Source organism: Canis aureus, chromosome 23 (genome assembly GCF_053574225.1).
Source record: "Canis aureus isolate CA01 chromosome 23, VMU_Caureus_v.1.0, whole genome shotgun sequence".
Classification (NCBI taxonomy): Eukaryota; Metazoa; Chordata; class Mammalia; order Carnivora; family Canidae; genus Canis; species Canis aureus.
The window spans coordinates 50442577-50469637 of NC_135633.1; the positions used below are offsets into that span (position 1 = coordinate 50442577).

Consider the following 27061-nt stretch of genomic DNA (forward strand, 5'->3'; position numbering starts at 1 on the left):
TCCTCACCAAAAAGGAATGAAGAGATTGTGTCCATTTTTCTAAATCACCTATTTTCAGATAAAATATGTATTTTACTGATTCTATACAATAGCACTGTTGTGGAGTGAGGGGGAGTGAGGAGAACTTTCCAGATTCCATCCCATCTGATACTGAGTCATTACAGCAACTATAAAGTTAATATGGATTTCTGCTAAATGAGAGATATCTGTAAAATATTCAGACACTAGCTATTATCACATATTTGTCATCTGTGAGATATTTATTTCTTATTAATCTATTTTCAAAGATGTCGAATGTAAATTAGATATAGCCTTTAAAGAGATAATTTACTTCTTGATTTTTAAAAAAAGTCAAAAAATGGCAAAAATATGTCTATCATTAACAGGACTTAAAAATAAGGGTATTGATTATATTAATATAATATTAATGTAATTCACTCCTAAATATAAACAGAAAGCTAATTATGGCCAGCATTCAGTATACAATGTGTGAAAATGTATATTTCTTTATAAATAGAGTATTAACAAGCCAATACTAATATAACAACCAGAAATTTCATTTTCACTTTTATTATGGTTGAAAATTATACTTAATTTACCTTAAAAGGTAAAAAGCGTAATTAATTTTTCAGACTATTTTTACAATATATTCATAAAAATCTTTAGATTTATAAAGATTTAGAAAAGTATCTGTCCATAGGATTTAATAATTTATTAAATCATACAAAAAAAACCTTATTTGCCTCATTCATGGAGCTATTCTGCCAATTTCATTACCATCCTATTCAACTTGACTAAAAAAAAAAAAGGTGTTAACTCAAATATATATGTTTTCAAATATATTTTATTTTAACAAGAAAAGAAGCTACTATACTGGAACCATGTCTTATATGATAATTACTTTATTTTAAAACATTCTTATATTTGTTAATTGTTGCACAAAACTCCAAACTAAAAACAACTCCTCGGTCCTTTCTTATCTTCTCTTTTCCTTCTTCTCCCTTCTTTCTCATGTCTCCTTCTACAAATATTTATTGAGGGCCTAATATATTCCAAGTACTATGTTGGATATTCAGACAAGTGGAAATTTTAGAAAAATAATTATAGGCAACATAACAAGAGCTATAATGAGATGTAAAATATACTTCTCAAACACTTGAACATAGCATTATCATTATCTCGAATTTGCTTGTTGTAAAAGATCTGTCTCTACCACAAGATTTTAATACACCTAGAGCTGGAACCCTATTTTGTTCTCCTATAAATCATTCCCCTACTCATCTCTCACCACCCACACATTGCTTTATACATAATGGGCCTCCAGTAAATGTTTGGTTAAATAGAATATACTTACAATAGTACATACATACCATATGGAGGCTTTCCTTAAAATAATGACTTTAAAAAATAATTTTAGATCCTTATTACGCAGAATTGGAAAATATAAACAAGAATAAAATTTTTATCATCTATATTGTCATTTCCAAGCAATATTAACTACCATGTATACTTTAATGCATTTATTTCTGGTCTTTTCCTTTATGTATTTGGGAAATAACTATACATTTATATTTACATAATTTTTCATTTTAATTTTTCCCTTATTATATTGTGAACATTTCCCACATAGCAAATAATCCTAAATATTAGTTTAATGGCTGGCTAATATTTTATCATAAAATTTTATTATTTAAACCTTCCATGATTAGTGGACAATTACTTATTTACAATGGTTTATAATTATAAATAATTGCACAGCCATAGTCAGTGTCCTGGGTACATAAATCTTGTTTACTCTCACTTATTATTTTGCTAAGGACTATACTTGAGAAAATAGCCACATACAGAGAAAAATACTTGGGAATTTATTAATTATGTTATAAATTCCTTTTTGTTCTAGCTAAAGTTTTTAAAAACTTTTTAGAGTAGTAATTACCTATTATTAAAAGAAATACACCTTTATTTAAGAAAACTAATTTAAACATTTTGTAGACCATTAATACTCAGAAAGGCAAATTATTTTAAGTTAACAAAGAGTTATTTCCCACAATATTTTCTATCATATTTTCTATCATGTTAATGCTTTTCGAAGAGGTGAATAAAAGGAAGAGATGGAATGGAACAGAACAAAAGGAACAATATAAAAGAGCTTAATAAATGAATTATGTTGGTAACTATTCCTATTGGAAAGCATTAGCAAAATTTTTATTTTATGAAAAAATGCTTTTTTTCATAGCATTTTGAAGATCCTCCTGACCAATTCTCAATCTATGAACAAACTTTCAAATCAAACTGTTTTGAAGTCTGTTCTAGTTATCTGTTGCTGCTCCAAAACTTAGTGGCTTCAAATATCAATGTATTATTTGCCCTCATGATTTTGGCAGATGACAGGCAGTCAAGTACTTGAGATCTCTCATGCATATGAATCCCATGGTGGTTGGAGGTGGGGTTATTTGAAGGCTTCATCAGTCACATGTTTGGTGCATGTGTAGGCTGGGACGCCTGGAATAGCTGAGAGCAAGTTGGATTAAGCTTTCTCCACAAGGTTCTCCAAAATGATAGCTTGGACTTTCTTACAGAATGGTAGCCTTAGGTTAATTAGATTTCTAAGGAGACATAAGTATTGATAAGCATTCAAGAGGCCTGGATTGATAGCTGCAAAGCTTCTTAGAACCTCTCCTCAAAAATCATGCAGTGTCACCTCTACCATTGTCTTTTGAGACAGATAGTGACAAGCCAGCCCACATACAAGGAAGTGAAAGAACAGGCTCCACCTTTCAATGAGGTAATGGCCTGCAACTACAGGGAGGAAAAAGTAATGGTGTCTACCTTATACACAGGCTGCCACAAAGTTCTAACTGCTTCCCTCAAATGCCATCTTTGTCTCTACCACATAATTGAATCATGCCTTTCCTTAACACATACTTTTTTCTTTCATTTCTTTATTTAAAACTACTTTCTAGATTAGCAGTGAAAGCAGGACAGATCTGTGTACTTCTTGATTCTTTGGACAAATCAGGTTTTATAACTAGATCCAAATTCAAATATTAGCTGTGCCATTCACCAACAGAATGACTTGAGCAAAAATATATCTCCTCATAAGAATGGATTCTCTGATACCTACTGTCTCCATAATACCTAACATATAATAAAGTTATTGACTAAGAAATTTATTTATTATTTACTGACTAACCAATCTCTGAGATTTCTTTTATGTCTTCTATGAAATAGGGAGAATAATGTCAACCCTACAGTGACACAGAAATAAATGAACAGGTTAATGTTTGCAAAATATGTAATACAAAGCCTTAATTTAGTAAAGTGAGGATATGGTAGCTATCAGTAATTACGGTTAATATTCTCATCATTATTTATGTTATCATCATTATAGTTTCTCTTTATATTTATGCCTCCACAGTCTAACAACTTGTTAGACATCTTCAGCACCCGGATCTCATTTATTTACCTCAGCTCATCCTTAGCCACTGTTTTAATGCTTTGAATATTCACACTGATGACACATCAAACATATTCTTCCATAAATCCTTGACCTTGTCAACCCTAATATATTCCCCACTTCACTCCAAATAAGCACAAAGTCTCATTCAAAAGTACCCTACACTTAAATCACAAACTCTGCAATTTTCTCTTCACAAGTTCCATTTCTTAAGTCTTCCATCATGCTTTCCTGATTCCTTTCTTTTATTCTAGTGTATTAACACCTTTCTGGTTTTACTTGACTCCTTAGGCAATCTTGACACCATGGCCATTCACACTATTGGCATCTTTGATGATAAGCCAAACCAAATTTAAAAATTCTTATATCTGAATGGACTCAGTTGATTAAAATGTTCAGTTCTCATTTCCTAAAAATGTCATTTGCTTCATGAAGCTTTTACAATGCTTTTACCATCTCTTTGTTCCTTCCCTTTTGAAATTGTCTACCCAAGAGGTCTTTACTAACTGCCTCCATTTCTCCAGCACTCCACCATTTCTTAGCTACTTCTAGTCTAGCTCAGCCCCTCCTGATCAGACTTTGTAATCAAATCTGACTCAGCAAGGTTAGACTAGAAAGCCAAGACCAGAGCCAGAGAAAGTAAGTAGTTAACTTAGTCCATTCAGATTTGAGAACTTATAAATGTGGTTTAGTTTGTCACCAAAGATGCAAATAGTGTGAATGACAATGGCATTAATGTGGACTAGGGAGTCAAATGAAGCCAGAATGGTACTGGTAGGACTAATTCAGAAAATAACCCAAAATACTTAAAAGGTTTTTTTGTTTGCTGTCATTGAAAATAAAAGAATCCTTGAAGCCTGAATTGTCCATATTAAAGAACAGAAGAATGTCAATAAGAAAATCGGCATGCTTTCCAACCACTAAAATGTAAACACTCTACATATTTTTAAATGCTATTAGATATCACTATTTTAAGAAGTGATAATACAAAGGTATATTTCTCCATCAGACCACAGTTGTTTCTTGAAGGTAGAGTCTACATGCTCATAGATTGATTATCACTATTCTATACCAATTTTTCATGAGCATAAGGAAAATAATCTTCTCTGATAAACTACTCTCCCATCCCCATCACAAATCATCACCATTATCATCATCATTATCATCATCATCCATCAAAATCACACCTTCCATTTAAATCCCCACAAAATTTGTCCATGCCTTACTTCTAAAATATACCTTTTGGCCCGAACTATCATTATTTCAGAGCTCTTGATATTTCCCCTGTTAAAGTTTAAGCTACTTGATAGTCGCATCACAGTATTTGTACTTGCAGGTTTCTTGAGCCTAAAAATTAGGCCCATACACCTATAATATTTTGTTAACTATAGGATCTTTTTTGTTACTGATACCATTGCCAATCACTCTCTATAAGCTGTGTATATAGCTTCTTTAAGCTGTGGTTGATGTCCATAGTCATAGTTAATATTGACATTCATATTCTTGTGTGTATTTCTAATTGTTTTTTTTTTCTTTTCCTATAAAATATAATGGTAATTGGTAGTTGCCTCCAAGCAAAGTGTTAGGAAAAAAATCAAATCTATAATTAAGTTCCCAGCAGAAATCATGGTACCCACTTTGGATCCCATCTCTCTACTGTCAATTTTCATTACTAAATATGTATTTCATTTAGACAGTTAGATAGTTTGATTGGATCTTTATTGGAAATACAATTTCTCATAGCTCTTCATCATGGCTTGTATTTAACTTTATTCATTCCCTTTTGCCTATAGGTCCCCCAGGCCCACCAGGGGTAGTGATTGTTGAGGAAATCACCGAAAGCACAGCCACACTCTCCTGGAGTCCTGCAGCTGACAACCACAGCCCAATCTCCTCCTACAACCTGCAGGCTCGCAGCCCATTCTCCCTGGGCTGGCAAACAGTAAAAACAAGTAAGAGGCTCTAACACAACATCAGAGGCAACCAGAATAGCTTCTTCTGTCATGAGCTATATTTGCTAGCAGTCTTAGTGGGATCATTTTGAATTCTGGAAATTTTGTTATTAATTACAATATTAACCATTGTTTGCCTCTTTCTATAAAGCTATCTTGCTTTCCAGGTGCCTGGGTGGCTCAAGCAGTTCAGTGTCCAACTCTTGATTTCAGGCTCAAGTCATGATCTCAGAGTTGTAATAGGTGGCTCTGTGCTGGACAAGGAGACTGCTTAAGATTCTCTATCCTTATCACATGCCGCCCCCCCCCCCCGGGCCCCGCCCCAACACATCCGGGTGCTCTTTTTTTTTTTTTTTTTTTTTGAAGTCACGACATGTCATGACTCTGTTTATTTATCTTTTTTTTTATTATTATTCATCTATGAGCAATACACAGAGAGAGAGAGAGAGAGAGAAGCAGAGACACAGGCAGAGGGAGAAGCAGGCCCCATGCAGGGAGCCCGACGCGGGACTCGATCCTGGGTCTCTAGGGTCATGCCCTGGGCCAAACGCGGAGCCAAACATCTGCGCCACCAGGGCTGCCCCCCGGTGATCTGTATTAAAAAAAAAAAGAAAAAGAAAAAGCTCTCTTGCTTTCTTCTCTCAATTCCTAAGAGAGGACCACATCATTTATATTTGTTTATTGAAATAACTTTAGGGTCAATGTGAAAGTTGCCAAATAGTACAAAGATTTTCTATGGACCCATTCCTCAGCTCTCCCTAATGATAATATTTTACATAACCATGGTACAATTATCAAATCAGAAAATTGACATTGATACAATGCTATTAACTGATCTATATACTATATACTATATTCAGATTTCACAAATTTTTATATACAATTTTTAATGTGTGGTTCCATAAAATTTTATGAGATTTTGTTGTGAAGCCTCAAGTAACCACCAAGAAAATTGGGTACAGAACTTTTCCATTACTCCAGTTCCTTGTGCTACCTCTTTATAGTCACACAACTTTTTACTTAGAAAAAGATAATCTGGGATCCCTGGGTGGCGCAGCGGTTTGGCGCCTGCCTTTGGCCCGGGGCTGATCCTGGAGACCCGGGATCGAATCCCACATCGGGCTCCCGGTGCATGGAGCCTGCTTCTCTCTCTGCCTCTCTCTCTCTGTGTGTGACTATCATGAATAAATAAATAAAATCTTTAAAAAAAAAAAAAAAAAAAAAAGAAAAAGATAATCTAACATAAGTTACATTGTTTAAAACAAGGCAGAATTTTAATGTCTACTTGTAAGACATTTGTGTAATAGTCGCACTATTCTTAAAGTCATTTTCTTCCCTGATAATTTGCTTTCCATGTTGTAACCAAATTCTCATTTCTCCAAGTGTAGCTGTCTATAGGAATACGTGAAGTTATGATCACTTGATGGTTATTAGACACTTATGTAGCATGTTGGTATTTAAAAGTATGCAATATCTATAAAATGTAATCTTCAGAAGCAGTTGTCCATTCTGAGTAAGAATTTGTAATTTTATTTTCTAAGGATAAAATTGATTTATTTGTTTATAAGTGAAATATAAATCAGTATGCAATACTGAATGCAATAACCATGAAACTCAATTAACCATAATGCTATAGAAGTGGAGTGGTCCATTTTGCTGCTTAAATAATAAATTATTTAAACAGAAAATTTGTTTTGCATAAAATTTTACAATTTGGGAGAGAGGAATTATATTTGCATACAAAATAAAATTCACTTTTTTTAAGTATTAGGTTCCTATATTAATTTATAGATTTGATTTTGATTATCAACATAGTATACTCTATGTATATAGATATTAATTTGTAATACATATAATTGTGTGTATTAGCCTCATTTCTGGCTCCACACTAATCCTGTGATACCTCTGTAGATCCAAGAAATTGGGGGATCTCTACATTCAATAGATAATTCTGGAAAGATCATAAAGTCAAGCCACATAAACAGGTTTATTCAAGAATACTTCTAATCTTTGTCCCAGTGCTTTTATCTTTTCATTTGTGTGACAGCCTAAACCTTTTGCTTTGCAGCCAGAAGATGGGTTCATCTTATATCTGGTGTTGTGCACTCACAGATATGCTATATGCCCACTTTTGCCACACTTCCCTTACTTCTTGGGACATTTTCCTTGTGGGCACATTGCAATACATACATATGTTTCCTCATTCATTCCATCCACATATTCTTATCCTTCCTACCTTAACAGATGTCATGGCAATCCAGTACATCTAATCTTCTTCCTAACCCAACCATAGGTAGGTTCCTAGTTACTCTCATATCTTGATTTCTCACATATCTTGGTTCACCTATTTCTACTTTTTGTTGTTTGATAGATAGAAATATAAATATGTATGTGTGTGTGTATACACATATATATATGTAGATTTTTGGCACAAGAAAAAATGAAAGAGATTGTGTGTGTGTGTGTGTGTGTGTGTGTGTGTGTAGGTCTTGGCATTTAGACTAATGTTAATTTGGGGGTTTATTTGTTTTAGAAGTCCCTACTATAAAGTTGCATTCTCATCTTTCTAAAATAATTTGAAGGCTGGAATATTTTTAAGTTAAGGGTTCCTTTTTAAATTTAGTTCAGCAGTTACTTATTAAGAAATCTATGCTTTATTGTATTAATAAGAAAATATATATTTCTCAAAAATATATTTCTGCAGGTGATCAATTTTATTTGCCCTTCATAGTATCTAATGAGGTCACTCACTTCTCAAAGTCTAGCATGCCATCCTCTAAGCAAGCATGCCAAGGAGCAGTACTCAACTTTTGCCTGCTCTCAAGTAATAGTTTTCAATGGTTTTAGTCCCTAGCTAAATCTGACCACTAATTTTTCATGCCTGTGGCAGGTAAAGAAGTCCCTCTAGAGCCACAGCAGCTTCCTTGAAGCAGTGGGTCTTTTGTTTTCATAGTTGTTCTTCATCAAAATAAATTTCAATAGAGATAAACTCTAATGAAGAAATATCTGTTAGAAGGAAAAAATTAGTTTGAGGTTTGGACTCTGTGATAAAGTTAATGCAATTCATAGTATTTAAAAATTACTTAAGATTCCTTTATATACCACCATAATTACAAAAAAAAATTAGTGAACTACTTATTTTTGACAAATAAGATAATGAGTTGCATCTGGACCTTTTAGCTGATGAAACATGGAATTAACTTATCAGTATTGCCCATTCAAAAATCAGATTAAAATTGGATGACTAAGAATGTGACTAAATTATTCATTTTGAAGAAAGTATGAAAATAGCCATAAGAAGTAGATAATTTCACTAGCAGATCCCTTTTCTGTTCAAATTGTTTTTGATTTGGAAATCTGACTTTACTCATCATTATTATTGAATTATTAACTGCCTTGGTATTTTATTGTGTCTATTTAAGAATAACCAATTACCTATAATCATAGAATTAATTGGTCATTGTTTACTTAATTCAAACATGTTTCTTAACTATTCTTTCAGTGGATATATTTCTATCTGCGGATATATTTTCCATTGATTGATTGGTTGATTAAATTTGTCAACAAGATAGGCTTCTTTAGTTTACGTTTAACTATTTAATTAAATTCTAGGTTGCAATTCTTCTACAAGGAAAGGCATTCTAACAGGGTTCTCTCCCTGAATAAATATGGTATCCTCCACTATTTTTAGTTATGGGATGTTTCACTGAAGCTGAATGTTTTCTTTGAAACTAACTTGTCTCCATACTTCCAGAAAAACAGATCCTTATAAAAAGATACCTCCAAGACTTTTAAAATAATTATTTTAGTATACCATCTCAACTGTCTTTAACCTCCCTGATATTGCATTTGAAATCAAATCTCAATTTTATTTTAACAAATTTGTTTTAATTTATTTCATACTGAATGTCATTTAATCAAAAATATTAATACCTTCAACATATACATTTTATAATTATTTTTCATCAAAAATATTAATACCTTCAACATATACATTTTATAATTGTTTTATAGTGCGTACAAGTAGCAAGGAACTTAGACTTTATAAATGTTTTTATTTTTAAAGAGATATTAGATTTAAGGATGGGGAGAGGATATAGGGTGAGGGACAAAGCCTTTAAAACCTATAGTTATTGATAAGAAGATATAAATACATGTATCTTTGGGAGGAAGAATTTTTTATTTCATATTTTCTTTTTTAATGTAAAGCCTGAAATAATTACTTCACATAATCACTTCACATTTACAGAAATTAACTGTACCAATTTTTATCATACCTGACAATTTGAACTCCTTTTTCATTCATTCAATATAAATTTGTTGAACACCTTCCAGGTAGTATTCCAGGCATTTAGGATATATGAGTGAACAAATCAAAATAAAAATCTCTACCCCTCTGGAGATTATGTTCCACGGTGAGGACAAACAATAAACAGATAACATAATAAACAAACAAATTATATAGTATCTTAGAAGTTACTGAATGAAATATTAAAGAAATATTGTAAGGAGATTCAAAAGTATTATGGTAGGGGCAGTGTATTAGTCTGCTCAGACTGCCATTACAAAACACTATAAATTTGGTGGCTTATTTGGTGGCTTAAATAAGAGAAATTCTTCTCATAGTTCTAAAGGCTGGGATTCCAAGATCTAGGTGACAGCCAATTTGATTTAATTTCTGGTGAGAACTCTTCTCCTGGCTTGTAGCAGCAGCCTTCTCACTGTGTCCTCTCATGGGAGAAATAAGAAGTGAATGCTCTGGTATCCTTTCCTATAAGAATACTAATTCTATCATAGAAGAGCCTCACCCCTATTACCTCATTAAATGTTAATTACTTCCTATTTTCGACATAGTTTGAACTAACACATTAAAAGATAAAACATAACATCAATCTTCCAGTGTCTCTCCATTTCTCTCAGGATGAAAGCCCAAGTCCTATACGACTTATCCTATCAATCTCTATCCAAACTCATCTTCTACCATTCTAACTAATGCTTACTTTGCTCCTGATTCAATGATCTTCTAATGCTCCTACATATAATGTTTCTTATTTGCACTAGTTGTTCCTCTTATCTGGCATGGTTCCTCTTATTGGCATAACTAAATACACATCTGCTTTAAAACCCCACTCAAATGAGCCTCCTTAATGAGACTTATCCTGACCATTTTATTTAAAATTGCAACCTGCCTGATATGGACTGAATTGTGCCCCCCTCCAGAGTTTATATGATGAAGCCCTAACTCCTAGTGTGAATATTTGGAGGTGGGGCCCCTAAGGACAACAGATAGGCAATAGCATATATGAGGATAGAGTTTAAGAGAGAGGTTTAAAATAGAGTTGTAAACTGGAATGTTACTGGAATAAATTTCTCTTAAAATCATAAGACTGCATGTCATCTCCAAGGATATGAACACAAAATAGAGAAGAGTATGAAAATTGAGCCCTAGAGCATTTCAATAGTAAGAAATTGTGGAGAAGAGGAAAAAAAGCAAAGGATACAGTGGAAAACTAGTCATTTGGTTAAAAAAGAAAACCAAGATAATATAATATCCTGGAAGAAAAAAGAAAAAAATCATCATGGAAAAAGAAGTAATTAACTATGCCAAATGCTACTGACATGTGAAGTATAATGAGGATTAAGAATTAATCCTTGATCTTAGCAACATAGAGATCATTGGTTACTTTGACAATAGTAGTTTTAGTAAAATAATAACTAAGCTTTCACAAGAATGAGTTCAAAACAAATAGGAAGTCATTCACCAGGATGAAGTGGAATTTATTCTAGGGATACAAAGTAGTTCATATTTGCAAATCAAGCACTATGATATATATATATATATATATATATATATATATATATATATATCATTAACTAGTGAAAGTATAAAAATCCTATTATCTCAATAGATGCAGAAAAAGCATTTGACAAAGTATAACATCCATTTGTGATAAAAACACAGCAAAGTAGGTATAGAAAGAATACATCTTAAAATAATAAAGCCCATGTATGAAAAACTCACAGCTAACATCATACTTAGTGATGAAAACTCAGAGTCTCTCATCTAAGATCAGGAACAAGACAAAGATGTCCACTTTCACCACTTTTATTTATCATAATACTGGAATTCCTAGCCATAGCAATCAAGAAAAATTAATAACAGGCAATCAAATTGTTAAGAAAGAAGTAAAACTCACTATTTGCAGATGACATGATACAAAAAAAACCCGAAGGACTCTATAAAAATAAATTTAGAACTCAAATTAATTCAGTGAAGTCACAAGATACAAAATTAATATACAGAAATCTGTTGCATTTCTGTATTATAGTAATGAAGTAGCAGAAAAAGAAATTAAGAAAACAGTTCCATTTATAGTTACACCAAAAATAATAAAACACCTAGGAATAAGGTTATCCAAGGAGGTGAAAGACCTATACTTTGAAAACTATAAAACACTGATGAAAGAAATTAAAATCAACACAAATAAATGAAAAGATATTTCATGCTCATGGACTGGAATAACAAATATTGTTCAAATATCCATAGTATCCAAAGCAATCCACAGATTATCCACAGTAATCCTTATCAAAATGCCTGTAGCATTTTTCACAGAAATATAACAAATAATACTAAGTTTTTAAGTATTGAGAAAAGATCCTGATAATCCCAAAACAATCTTGAGAAAAAAGAACAAAGCTGGACGTATCACATTCCCAGATTTCAAGATACACTACATAGCTATAGTAATAAAAACAGTATGGTACTGGCACATAAATAAACACATAGATTGATCAAACAGAATACAAAGCCCCCATATAAACCCACACATATGTAGTCAATTAATCTACAACAAAGGAGGTAAGAATATATATATAATGGGGAAAAGACAGTCTCTTCAATAAGTGGTGCCAGGAAAATTAGGCAGATACATGCAAAAGAATAAAACTGGACCACTTTCTTACATCATACACAAAAATAAACTCAAAATGGATTAAAGGCCTAAATGTGAGACCTGAAGCCATAAAATTCCTAAAAGAAAACATAAGGAGCAATTAATTCCTTTGACATCAGCCACAGTGACATTTTTCTAAATATGTTTCCTAATACAAGAGAAACAATAGCAAAATTAAACTGTTGGGATTAGACCAAAATAAAAAGCTTTTTCACAGTGAAGGAAACATTAACAAAATAAAACAAAACAAAAACAACCTACTAGGTTGTAGAGGATATTTGTAAATGATATATCTGGAAAGCAGTCAATATCCAAAATATATAAAGAACAACTCAACACCAAAAAACAAAAAACAAAAACAAAAAAAAAAGAAAAAAACACCAAAAAAAAAAAAAAACAAATAAAAAAAAATGTAAATAAAAAACTAAAAAAAAATCTGATTTAAAAATGGACAGAGGAAGGGAGGGGCAAGACGGCGGAAGAGTAGGGTCCCCAATCACCTGTCCCCACCAAATTACCTAGAAAACCTTCAAATCATCCCGAAAACCTACGAATTCGGCCTGAGATTCAAAGAGAGACCAGCTGGAATGCTACAGTGAGAAGAGTTCGCGCTTCTATCAAGGTAGGAAGACGGGGAAAAAGAAAGAAAGACACAAAAGGCCTCCAAGGGGGAGGGGCCCGCGAGGAGCCGGGCTGAGGCCGGGGCGAGTGTCCCCAGGACAGGAGAGCCCCGTCCCGGAGGAGCAGGAGCTGCACCGACCTTCCCGGGGGAAAGGGGCTCGCGGGGAGGTGGAGCAGGACCCAGGAGGGCGGGGATGCCCTCGGGCTCCCGGGGACACTAACAGACACCTGCGCCCCGGGAGAGCGCCCCGAGCTCCCTAAGGGCTGCAGCGCGCACGGGGGACCCGGAGCAGCTTGGGGGGCTCGGGGGCGGCTCCGCGGAGGGGGCTGCAGGGCGGGAGCAGCTCGGGGGGCTCGGGGGCGGCTCCGCGGAGGGGGCTGCGGGGCGGGAGCAGCTCGGGGGGGCTCCGCAGAGGGGGCTGCGGGGGGAGCAGCTCGGGGGGCTCGGGGGCGGCTCCGCGGAGGGGGCTGCGGGGCGGGAGCGCGAACCCAACAGCGCAGGCCCCGGAGCACAGCCCAGGATCCGGCCTCCCCCCGGGACAGGCAGAGGCCGGGAGGGCCCAGGACAGCGAGGACGCTCCTGCCCCAGCTGAGCAGATCAGCGGCCCCGCCCGGAGCCTCCAGGCCCTGCAGACCGAGAGCTCCGGAGCTACTGCGGGAGCTGACTCCAGGGCTGCAGAGCTGGCGCCGCCACTGGGGCTGTTCCTCCTGGGGCCTCACGGGGTGAACAGCCCCCCTGAGCCCTGCACCAGGCAGGGGGCGGAGCAGCTCCCCCAAGTGCTCACACCTAAGAATCAGCACAACAGGCCCCTCCCCCAGAAGACCACCTAGACCGAGAGGGGAAAAAAGAAATAATTGACCAAGCAGCACTGGAAAGTTCCAGGGGAAGTCAAGGGATTTACAGTATACTGTATCACAGGATACTCCCCCTTGTTTTTTGTTTTTTGGCTTGTTGTTTTTTTTTTTTTTTCCTGTTTGCTTCCCCCTCCTTTTTTTTTTTTCTTCTTTTTTTCTCTTTTTTTCTTTTTTTTCTCTTTCTTTCCTTCTTTCTCTTCTCTCTTTTTTCTCCTTTTCCCAATACAACTTGTTTTTGGCCACTCTGCACTGAGCAAAATGACTAGAAGGAAAACCTCACCTCAAAAGAAAGAATCAGAAACAGTCCTCTCTCCCACAGAGTTACAAAATCTGGATTACAATTCCATGTCAGAAAGCCAATTTAGAAGCACTATTATACAGCTACTGGTGGCTCTAGAAAAAAGCATAAAGGACTCAAGAGACTTCATGACTGCAGAATTTAGATATAATCAGGCAGAAATTAAAAATCAATCATGTGAGATGCAATCCAAACTAGGAGTCCTAACGACGAGGGTTAACGAGGTGGAAGAACGAGTGAGTGACATAGAACACAAGTTGATGGCAAAGAGGGAAACTGAAGAAAAAAGGGACAAACAAAAGATCATGAGGATAGATTAAGGGAAATAAGTGACAGCCTGACAAAGAAAAACCTATGTTTAATTGGGGTTCCCGAAGGTGCCGAAAGGGACAGAGGTCCAGAATATGTATTTGAACAAATCATAGCTGAAAACTTTCCTAATCTGGGAAGGGAAACAGGCATTCAGATCCAGGAAATAGAGAGATCCCCCACCCCAAATCAATAAAAACCGTTCAACACCTTGACATCTAATAGTTAAGCGTGCAAATTCCAAAGATAAAGAGAAGATCTTAAAGCAGCAAGAGACAAGAAATCCCTGACTTTTATGGGGAGGAGTATTAGGGTAACAGCAGACCTCTCCACAGAGACCTGGCAGGCCAGAAAGGACTGGCAGGATATATTCAGGGTCCTATATTCTTTTTTTTTTATTTTTATTTATTTATGATAGTCACACACACACACACACACACACAGAGAGAGAGAGAGGCATAGAGAGAAGCAGGCTCCATGCACCGGGAGCCCGATGTGGGATTTGATCCCGGGTCTCCAGGATCGCACCCTGGGCCAAAGGCAGGCGCCAAACCGCTGCGCCACCCAGGGATCCCAGGATCCTAAATGAGAAAAACATGCAACCAAGAATACTTTATCCAGCAAGGCTCTCATTCAGAATGGAAGGAGAGATAAAGAGCTTCCAAGACAGGCAGCAACTGAAAGAATATGTGACCTCCAAACCAGCTCTGCAAGAAATTTTAAGGGGGACTCTCAAAATTCCACTTTAAGAAGAAGTCCAATGGAACAATCCACAAAAACACCGACTGAATAGATATCATGATGACACTAAACTCATATCTGTCAATAATAACTCTGAACGTTAATGGGCTAATCATCAAAAGGCACAGGGTGTCAGACTGGATAAAAAAGCAAGCCCCATCTATATGCTGTCTACAAGGGACTCATTTAGACAGAAGCACACCTACAGCCTTAAAATAAAAGGTTAGAGAACCATTTACCATTCAAATGGTCTTCAAAAAGAAGCAGGGGTAGCCATCCTTATATCAGATAAACTAAAATTTACCCTGAAGACTGTAGTGAGAGATGAAGAGGGACACTATCTCATATTTAAAGGATCTATCCAACAAGAGGACTTAACAATCTTCAATATATATGCCCCGAATGTGGGAGCTGCCAAATATATCCATCAATTAATAACCAAAGTTAACACATACTTAGATAATAATACACTTATACTTGGTAACTTCAATCTAGTGCTTTCTACACTCGATAGGTCTTCTAAGCACAACATCTCCAAAGAAACGAGAGCTTTAAATGATACACTGGACCAGATGGATTTCACAGATATCTACAGAACTTTACATCCAAACCCAACTGAATACACATTCTTCTCAAGTGCACATGGAACATTCTCCAGAATAGACCACATACCGGGTCACGAATCAGGTCTTAACCAATACTAAAAGATTGGGATCGTCTCCTGCATATTCTCAGACCATAATGCCTTAAAATTAAAACTAAATTACAACAAGAAGTTTGGAAGGACTTCAGACACGTGGAGGTTAAGGACCATCCTGCTAAAAGATGAAAGGGTCAACCAGGAAATTAAGGAAGAATTAAAAAATTCATGGAAAATAATGAGATTGAAGATACAACCGTTCAAAACCTTTGGGATGCAGCAAAAGCAGTCCTGAGGGGGAAATACATCGCAATACAAGCATCCATCCAAAAACTGGAAAGAACTCAAATACAAAACATAACTTTACACCTAAGGGAGCTGGAGAAAAAACAGCAAATAGGTCCTACACCCAGCAGAAGAAGAGAGTTAATAAAGATTCGAGCAGAACTCAACGAAATCGAGACCAGAAGAACTGTGGAACAGATCAACAGAACAGAGTTGGTTCTTTGAAAGAATTAATAAGATAGATAAACCATTAGCCAGCCTTATTAAAAAGAAGAGAGAGAAGACTCAAATTAATAAAATCATGAATGAGAAAGGAGAGATCACTACCAACACCAAGGAAATAGAAATGATTTAAAAAACATATTATGAACAGCTATACGCCAATAAATTAGGCAATCTAGAAGAAATGGACACATTTCTGGAAAGCCACAAACTACCAAAACTGGAACTGGAAGAAATAGAGAACCCGAACAGGCCAATAACCAGGGAGGAAATTGAAGCAGTCATCAAAAACCTCCCAAGACACAAAAGTCCAGGGCCAGATGGCTTCCCTGGGGAATTCTATCAAACGTTTAAAGAAGAAACCATACCTATTCTACTAAAGCTGTTTGGAAAGATAAAAAGAGATGGAGTACTTCCAAATTCGTTCTATGAGGCCAACATCACCTTAATTCCAAAACCAGACAAAGACCCCACCAAAAAAGGAGAATTACAGACCAACATCCCTGATGAACATGGATGCAAAAATTCTCAACAAGATACTAGCCAATAGGATATGACAATACATTAAGAAGAGTATTCACCATGACCAAGTGGGATTTATCCCTGTGATGCAAGGCTGGTTCAACACTCATATAGCAATCCATGTGATTGATCATATCAGCAAGAGAAAAAACAAGAACCATATGATCCTTTCAATAGATGCAGAGAAAGCATTTGACAAAATACAGCATCCTTTCCTGATCAAAACTCATCAGAGTGTAGGGATAGAGGGAACATTCCTCAACATCTTGAAAGCCATCTACGAAGAGCCCACAGCAAATATCATTCTCAATGGGGAAGCACTGGGAGCCTTTCCTCTAAGATCAGGAACAAGACAGGGATGTCTACTCTCACCACTGCTATTCAACATAGTACTGGAAGTCCTAGCCTTAGCAATCAGACAACAAAAAGACATTAAAGGCATTCAAATTGGCAAAGAAGAAGTCAAACTCTCCCTTTTCGCTGATGACATGATACTCTACATAGAAAACTGAAAAGACTCCACCCCAAGATTGCTAGAGCTCATAGAGCAATTTGGCAGCATGGCAGGATACAAAATCAATGCCCAGAAATCGGTGGCATTTCTATACACTAACAATGAAACTGAAGAAAGAGAAATTAAGGAGTCAATCCCATTTACAATTGCACCCAAAAGCATAAGATCCCTAGGAATACACCTAACCAAAGAGGTAAAGGATCTATACCCTAAAAACTACAGAACACTTCTGAAAGAAATTGAGGAAGACACAAAGAGATGGAAAAATATTCCATGCTCATGGATTGGCAGAATTAATATTGTGAAAATGTCAATGTTACCCAGGGCAATTTACACGTTTAATGCAATCCCTATCAAAATACCATGGACTTTCTTCAGAGAGTTAGAACAAATTATTTTAAGATTTGTGTGGAATCAGAAAAGACCCCGAATAGCCAGGGGAATTTTAAAACAGAAAACAATATCTGGGGGCATCACAATGCCAGATTTCAGGTTGTACTACAAAGCTGTGGTCATCAGGACAGTGTGGTACTGGCACAAAAACAGACACATAGATCAATAGAATAGAACAGAGAACCCAGAAGTGGACCCTGAACTTTATGGTCAACTAATATTCGATAAAGGAGGAAAGACTATCCATTGGAAGAAAGACAGTCTCTTCAATAAATGGTGCTGGGAAAATTGGACATCCACATGCAGAAGAATGAAACTAGACCACTCTCTTTCACCATACACAAAGATAAACTCAAAATGGATGAAAGATCTAAATGTGAGACAAGAGTCCATCAAAATCCTAGAGGAGAACACAGGCAACACCCTTTTTGAACTCGGCCACAGTAACTTCTTGCAAGATACATCCACGAAGTCAAGAGAAACAAAAGCAAAAATGAACTATTGGGACTTCATCCAGATAAGAAGCTTTTGCACAGCAAAGGATACAGTCAACAAAACTAAAAGACAACCTACAGAATGGGAGAAGATATTTGCAAATGACGTATCAGATAAAGGGCTGGTTTCCAAGATCTATAAAGAACTTATTAAACTCAACACCAAAGAAACAAACAATCCAATCATGAAATGGGCAAAAGACATGAAGAGTAAATTCACAGAGGAAGACCTAGACATGGCCAACATGCACATGAGAAAATGCTCTGCATCACTTGCCATCAGGGAAATACAAATCAAAACCACAATGAGATCCCACCTCACACCAGTGAGAATGGGGAAAGTTAACAAGGCAGGAAACCACAAATGTTGGAGAGGATGCGGAGAAAAGGGAACCTTCCTGCACTGTTGGTGGGAATGTGAACTGGTGCAGCCACTCTGGAAAACTGTGTGGAGGTTCCTCAAAGTTAAAAATAGATCTGCCCAAGGACCCAGCAATCTTTGGGATTTACCCCAAAGATACAGAGGCAGTGAAACGCCAGGACACCTGCACCCCGATGTTTCTAGCAGCAATGTCCACAATAGCCAAACTGTGGAAGGAGCCTCAGTGTCCATTGAAAGATGAATGGTTAAAGAAGATTTGGTCTATGTATACAATGGAATATTACTCAGCCATTAGAAATGAGAAATACCCACTATTTGCTTCGACATGTTTGGAACTGGAGGGTATTATGCTGAGTGAAGTAAGTCAATCGGAGAAGGACAAACATTATATGGTCTCATTCATTTGGGGAATATAAATAATAGTGAAAGGGAATAGAGGGGAAGGGAGAAGAAATGGGTAGGAAATAGCAGAAAGCGGGACAGAACATGGAAGTCTCCTAAGTCTGGGAAACGAACTAGGGGTGATGGAAGGGGAGATGCGCGGGGGTGGGGGTGACTGGGTGGCAGGCACTGAGGGGGGCACTTGACGGGTTGAGCCCTGGGTGTTATTCTGTTTGTTGGCAAATTCAACACCAATAAAAAATAAATTTATTATTAAAAAAATAAAAATAAATAAATTGACAGAAGACTTGAATAGACATTTTTCCAAAGAAGACATCCAAAGGGTCAACAGACATATAAAAAGATTCTCAATATCACTAATCATCAGGGAAATACACATCAAAACCACGATGAAATATCTACTTGTCAGAATGGTTAGTATCAAGAAGACAAAGCAATAACAAGTGCTGGCAATGATGTAGAGGAAGAGGAAGCTTCATGCATTGTTGGTAGGAATGCAAATTGATGCAGTCATTGTGGAAAACAGTATGAAGGTTCCTCAAAAAAATTAAAAATAGAATTACCATATGAATAAGTAATTCCACTACTTGCTATCTACCCAAAGTAAAAGAAAACATATTTTGAAAAGATAGATTTACCCCTGTATTCATTGCAGCTTTATTTTTAATAGTCAAGATAGGGAAGGAATGCAAGTGTCCATTGATAGAAGAGTTGAGAAAAGAAGATATGCTACATATATACAATGGAATTAAAAAGCCATAAGAAAGAATGAGAAATTGTTATTTGCAACAACATGGATGGACTTAGAGATTATAATGCTAAGTGAAGTATATTAGTCACAGAAAGACAAATACCATGATTTCACTTATATGTGGAATTTAAAAAACAAAACAAACATAAAAAAAGAGACAAACAAAAAAAAACAGACTCTTAAATACAGAGAACAAACTGGTGGTTGCTAGAAGGGAAGTAGGTAGGGCAAAGGGTAAAAAGATCAAGGAAATCAAGAGTACACTTATCCTGATGAGCACTGAGTAATGAATAAAATTTGGATCATTATTTGTACAACTGAAACTAATATATCACAGTATATTAATTCAATTTTAAAAAAGGAAAAAGGAGAGAAGGAAAATATAGATAACTCTTTTAAGAAGTTTTGCTGCATTTGCAAATATCTTCTCCCATTCTGTAGGTTGTCTTTGAGTTTTGTTGACTGTATCCTTTGCTGTGCAAAAGCTTCTTATCTTGATGAAGTCCCAATAGTTCATTTTTGCTTTTGTTTCTTTTGCCTTCGTGGATGTATCTTGCAAGAAGTTACTATGGCCGAGTTCAAAAAGGGTGTTGCCTGTGTTCTTCTCTAGGATTTTGATGGAATCTTGTCTCACATTTAGATCTTTCATCCATTTTGAGTTTATCTTTGTGTATGGTGAAAGAGAGTGGTCTAGTTTCATTCTTCTGCATGTGGATGTCCAATTTTCCCAGCACCATTTATTGAAGAGACTGTCTTTCTTCCAATGGATAGTCTTTCCTCCTTTATCGAATATTAGTTGCCCATAAAGTTCAGGGTCCACTTCTGGATTCTCTATTCTGTTCCACTGATCTATGTGTCTGTTTTTGTGCCAGTACCACACTGTCTTGATGACCACAGCTTTGTAGTACAACCTGAAATCTGGCATTGTGATGCCCCCAGATATGGTTTTCTTTTTTAAAATTCCCCTGGCTATTCGGGGTCTTTTCTGATTCCACACAAATCTTAAAATAATTCGTTCTAACTCTCTGAAGAAAGTCCATGGTATTTTGATAGGGATTGCATTAAACGTGTATATTGCCCTGGGTAACATTGACATTTTCACAATATTAATTCTGCCAATCCATGAGCATGGAATATTTTTCCATCTCTTTGTGTCTTCCTCAATTTCTTTCAGAAGTGTTCTATAGTTTTGAGGGTATAGATCCTTTACATCTTTGGTGAGGTTTATTCCTAGGTATCTTATGCTTTTGGGTGCAATTGTAAATGGGATTGACTCCTTAATTTCTCTTTCTTCAGTCTCATTGTTAGTGTATAGAAATGCCACTGACTTCTGGGCATTGATTTTGTATCCTGCCACGCTACCGAATTGCTGTATGAGTTCTAGCAATCTTGGGGTGGAGACTTTTGGGTTTTCTATGTAGAGTATCATGTCATCGGCGAAGAGGGAGAGTTTGACTTCTTCTTTGCCAATTTGAATGCCTTTAATGTCTTTTTGTTGTCTGATTGCTGAGGCTAGGACTTCCAGTACTATGTTGAATAGCAGTGGTGAGAGTGGACATCCCTGTCTTGTTCCTGATCTTAGGGGAAAGGCTCCCAGTGCTTCCCCATTGAGAATGATATTTGCTGTGGGCTTTTCATAGATGGCTTTTAAGATGTCGAGATAAAGGGCTAGTTTCCAAGATCTATAAAGAACTTATTAAACTCAACACCAAAGAAACAAACAATCCAATCATGAAATGGGCAAAAGACATGAACAGAAATCTCACAGAAGAAGACATAGACATGGCCAACATGCACATGAGAAAATGCTCTGCATCACTTGCCATCAGGGAAATACAAATCAAAACCACAATGAGATACCACCTCACACCAGTGAGAATGGGAAAAATTAACAAGGCAAGAAACAACAAATGTTGGAGAGGATGCGGAGAAAAGGGAACCCTCTTACACTGTTGGTGGGAATGTGAACTGGTGCAGCCACTGTGGAAAACTGTGTGGAGGTTCCTCAAACAGTTAAAAATATACCTGCCCTACGACCCAGCAATTGCACTGTTGGGGATTTACCCCAAAGATACAAATGCAATGAAACGCTGGGACACCTGCACCCCGATGTTTCTAGCAGCAATGGCCACGATTGCCAAACTGTGGAAGGAGCCTCGGTGTCCAACGAAAGATGAATGGATAAAGAAGATGTGGTTTATGTATACAATGGAATATTACTCAGCTATTAGAAATGACAAATACCCACCATTTGCTTCAACGTGGATGGAACTGGAGGGTATTATGCTGAGTGAAGTAAGTCAGTCGGAGAAGGACAAACATTATATGTTCTCATTCATTTGGGGAATATAAATAATAGTGAAAGGGAAAATAAGGGAAGGGAGAAGAAATGTGTGGGAAATATCAGAAAGGGAGACAGAACATAAAGACTGCTAACTCTGGGAAACGAACTAGGGGTGGTAGAAGGGGAGGAGGGCGGGGGTTGGGAGTGAATGGGTGACGGGCACTGGGTGTTATTCTGTATGTTAGTAAATTGAACACCAATAAAAAAAAAATTAAAAAAAAAAAAAAAAAAAAAAAAAAAAAAAAAGAAGTTTTGCTGCAAAAAGAAGTGATGAGATCATATTTTGATGTAAGCAATGTTAAAATTTGCTTAATTTGCATTTGGGAAGTTCTCCCTTTTCTCTATTATCACCCCTGTAACAAATGTTCTTGCAGAAATATTTCCTAGACAGCAGAGATGAATGAACAGGAAAATCAGTCCCAAATAGAGCATGTATACTATGTAAAAAAGCATTTCACTCTGTGACAATTGTATTGACAACTTTATGCTTTAATAAAATCAAAATATAGTACAAAAGTTACTCCAAGAAGAGCTTTTGCTTAGATCCCACACACTGGAGGTTTTTAATTAAAGAGGTATATTCTTAATCTGCTGCTTTGAACTGCCAAGTGGGGATCCCTGGGTGGCGCAGCAATTTGGCGCCTGCCTTTGGCCCAGGGCGCGATCCTGGAGACCCGGGGTCGGATCCCACGTCAGGCTCTCGGTGCATGGAGCCTGCTTCTCCCTCTGCCTATGTCTCTGCCCCCCTCTCTCTCTCTGTGACTATCATAAATAAAAATTTTAAAAAAATGTCGAACTGCCCAGTGGCTAAGCATGTTTGCCAGAACTGCAAGAGGCAAACTGCTCAAGAAAATTCAGAACTATTTGCTCAAATAGCACTAGTTGCCCTCTTATTTGAGGCTAAGGGATCGACAAAATGATTTTTAGTATACATAATGGCAAGCTATGTTATAGCAATGTATGTATAAAGATGAGACAAAAGATTTCTAATTAGCTAAAACAATCTTTGACGTGTGCAAGTGCTTACTCCCTGAAGATTAGTTTTCACTTTACTAATGAGACCAGAGGTGACACCATGACCATATGTAATAAGGAATTATGCATCAGTCTGCTGATTCTGGTAGTACCCATGATATCCTGGATTGCCATTTATAACTATTTCGGGGTCTTCCTAATGCCACAAAATCTCTTTCCTCTCTGTAGTCCCAGAAATTATAACAGGGGACCTAGAGTCAGCCATGGCAGTGGACCTTAACCCCTGGGTGGAATATGAATTTAGAGTGGTGGCCACCAATCCAATTGGGACTGGAGATCCAAGCACCCCATCTCGAATGATCCGCACAAATGAAGCAGGTAAGAAATTTTGGAGAGTCTGAATTCTGATTCAATTTGGCAGGCCTCTAACTACTTTGAAAACAAGTTGAATTAGCCAGGGTACTTGCTTTATTTAGTATAATTTTTCCTGGTTCATTTACCTAAGACATCATGAAATTATTTCCTTTAAAAAATTCTTCCATTTTGTTTTCAGATCTTTTTCCTCTTGTTTCCACAAAACCATCTAGATACTTCAATTTCCTCCCAACCCTAGCATTCATCTTCAGGTTACCATGAAATTGAACCAGTTAGTTTATTTTTCTAATTATATACTCATTCGATATAGTAATTCCATAAAATTCAGCGTAGATAGACCCACCCTCTTTCTCTCCAGTATTACAAATTAGCTGTAATGGCAGTGTACTTCCTTAGTACCCTCTATGTTGCCCTTCACCAACGGACCTAGCATAAATTATACTCTGCAAAGGCAAACATCATCTTAACTTGCCTAGTGCTTGATATCTATGAGTACAATAAATATTCATATGCTTCCTGACTTGGAAAACACAGCATCCTTCTGGTCTTTTGGAAGGAAGTATCTCGAAAATATTTCTAGTAGTCACATAGGGGAATTAGCAGCTTTATTTAAAAACTGCTTTATTTAAAAACAATTTTAAAATATCTTGCCTGGCATCTGGAAAGAGAAAAATAAATTAAAAATTTTAGTAAAATTTTGACTATTTTGAACAAAGTTTTATTGAGATTCATCTCTCATGTCTCTGTAAAATTGTATGTTAAAAAGTGTGTAGTAGGTCACTAGCTTAGTCAAACATAAATGTCAATACTATTGATGAAAACAATCTGAAAACAGAGAAAAGGGAGTAGATTGCAAATACAGGGAGGGAAAAAACAAATTTTAACATTTTTACACTCAATGATAACATCTGAATCTCAATAATCTTAGAATATAAGTGCACAGAGAATAAGGATTTGTGTCTAATTTTTTAGTGTTCTATCATCAGCACCTAGAATGGTGTCTGGCACTGGTACTGTGTATGTTTTTGTAGAAAGATTAAAAGGGAATATTTCTTTTATTTCCTTCATATGCTCCTATCCACACTAGTACCTAGGTAAGAATTACATATACATAGAAGACTAACTGTCCGTTGGACCAAAAAATGTGATTTGTGACTTTTTATAAATTGAACAAAGCTTATAATAATTAAAATAAATTACAAAAGAATCCTTTCTCTAAAACACACTAGGTCTGACCCTTTAAAAAAGAGAGAAAAAAAAACAAATGGTTAATTAATTGCACTAAGTAGGAATAACTGTACAAAAATGTTCATATTATTTCTATATAAAAATTAAGCAAGCAAGAAAATAAAAAGATAAAGTAGCCTAAATATGTTGGAAAAGATTCATTCACAGAAAATCCAACTTTTCTGCTTTTGTGATTTGTCTAGTACAAGTTGTTTTTTCTGCTACTTTTTCAATAGTGTGAATTTTAAATTGAACCTTAATTACCTGGTTAGATTTTCATGCATTCATAAATCAGTCATGCTTTCATTGTGTACAGGTATTCACTAATTAAGAGTATAACAGGTGAGTTATTCCTCATTTCATGTACTCACTTTGCATATATTGACATGACTGCCAGTATTAGTACTTATGCTCACATATTTTCTAAAAGAACTGCTTTATTTTGCATATTACTAATTGTGTTTAAACAAAGGCAAAGATTACTGCCTAATACAGAGGCTCTCTATAAATATTCATTTTGAAAATAAATAATCCGTTTGGGATGAATAATCCTTTTAGACTTTTTAAAGTATGAATCCCCTTGCACTATTAAAAAAGATTATAGCAAAAGCACTGTTACTTTTCATGCTAAATTGCATTCAGATGATACATTCTGAAAGACTCGTCCCCTCATCTCATCTCTTCCAGCAGTTACCTCAATCATATAGTTCCTGCCTCTCCATTTTATTATGAGTTCTATATACATGGCATACTTTAGTCCATTAAAATCTCATGGAAGAGAAAAGAAATAGCATGAAAAATGCATGAAATGCTCCCCTTTAAAAGTTAATGAGGAAGGCTTGTAGTGCCTACTTTATGTTTCTTGTGTTTTGGTACCATACAGGGCTAGAGCTACTAATAGCATTGAAGCAAGTGTTGACATCTGTGCCTGTTTTATCAGGCAGCACAGATTAAAAGGGACACAAATATCCAGAGATGTCCTCTCAAATTGCAAACTCTGGCTCTTTAAGTACATGTCCTGTATTTTAAAAGATGATGCTATTCTAATTGACCAAGTAATCTCTGAAAATCAACAGAGATACTAAGAGAAAAGGTGTCACATTCAAGGTACTGAGTTGAACATTTTATGTTCTTTTAAAATTCTCCTATTTACCAGAATATTCTAAATTCCAAGGCAGGTTTAGTAAAGCATTTTTACTTTGGAATTCTTTCTTTCCCACACACCAGACAAGGTTAATTTTTCTTTGCAATTTCCTCTAGGATATATTTTGAAATTTACTCAAAGGTACATTTTGAATTTTACAGTCCTCAAAATACCCCTAGCAGTCGGTAAATATAAGAAACATTGGTTCAGTCTTATTTCTTATTAGTAGAATATCAAAATAATAATATACATATGTTTTACTTTAGCATACATCCATATTTACTTATTTATAGTACAATTCTCTTACAAGCTTTAATTAGATGATAGACATAGATAGATGATAGATAAATGTAACCTTCTGTTTAATTTTGGAAATGTGTTGCCATCGTCAAACCAGTATATGATTTTGGGTTGTGTAATAGCAATGCTTTCTCCATTATTTAAAATGAGGACACTCGGGACTCCTAGTTGGCTCAGCAGTTGAACCCTGCCTTCAGCTCAGGGTGTGATCCCGGAGTCCCAAGATCGAGTCCCAAATAAAGCTCCTTATAGGGAGCCTGCATCTCCCTCTGTGTGTGTCTCTGCTTCTCTCTCTATTTTTCTCATGAATAAATAAAATCTTTAAAAAATAAAATTAAATAAAAAATAAATACAATAAAATGAGGACATTCAACTAAAAAAAATCACATCTCAGGAAATGAATTTGAAATATACACTATAATAGAAATGGAAAAATGTGTAAAAATGAATACAACAACAGCAATTCTATCATTTAATTGGAATTTTACATTCCATAAGTTTTGTATTTATTTTTTAAAGATTTTATTTATTTATTTTATTTGAAAGAGAAAGAGAGAGACATCATGCTTGTGCGTGCATGTGCATGCAAGCAGGAGGAAGGGCAGAAAGAGAGAGAATCCCAAGAAGACTCCCATGCAGAGCATGGAGCCCAACTCCCAGAGCTCATGACCCTGAAATAATGACCTGAGCCAAAATCAAGAGTCAGACGTTTAACTAACTAAGCCACCCAAACATACTATAAGTTATATATATATATATATATATATATATATATATATATATATATATAAAATTTTATATAAGTTTATATGTAAAAGTTTATATATATATATAATAACAATTTTTGAAAGGAGATAAGAGAGAGTTAACTATGCAACCTATTATTTAGAAAGGTTTGGTCTTCT

At 36.0% G+C, this 27061-nt stretch overlaps 1 protein-coding gene across 4 annotated transcripts in view; it reads left to right on the forward strand.

The window, feature by feature from the left end:
* Nucleotides 1-27061, forward strand: part of CNTN5 (contactin 5) — a 1290695-nt gene that overhangs the window by 1196916 nt on the left and 66718 nt on the right. For all 4 annotated transcript variants that reach the window (XM_077867587.1, XM_077867588.1, XM_077867590.1 and 1 more), the window contains 2 exons: nt 5251-5409; nt 23339-23488. In XM_077867587.1, coding sequence (XP_077723713.1) covers nt 5251-5409; nt 23339-23488 — 309 coding nt within the window. The remainder of the gene's footprint in view (nt 1-5250; nt 5410-23338; nt 23489-27061) is intronic.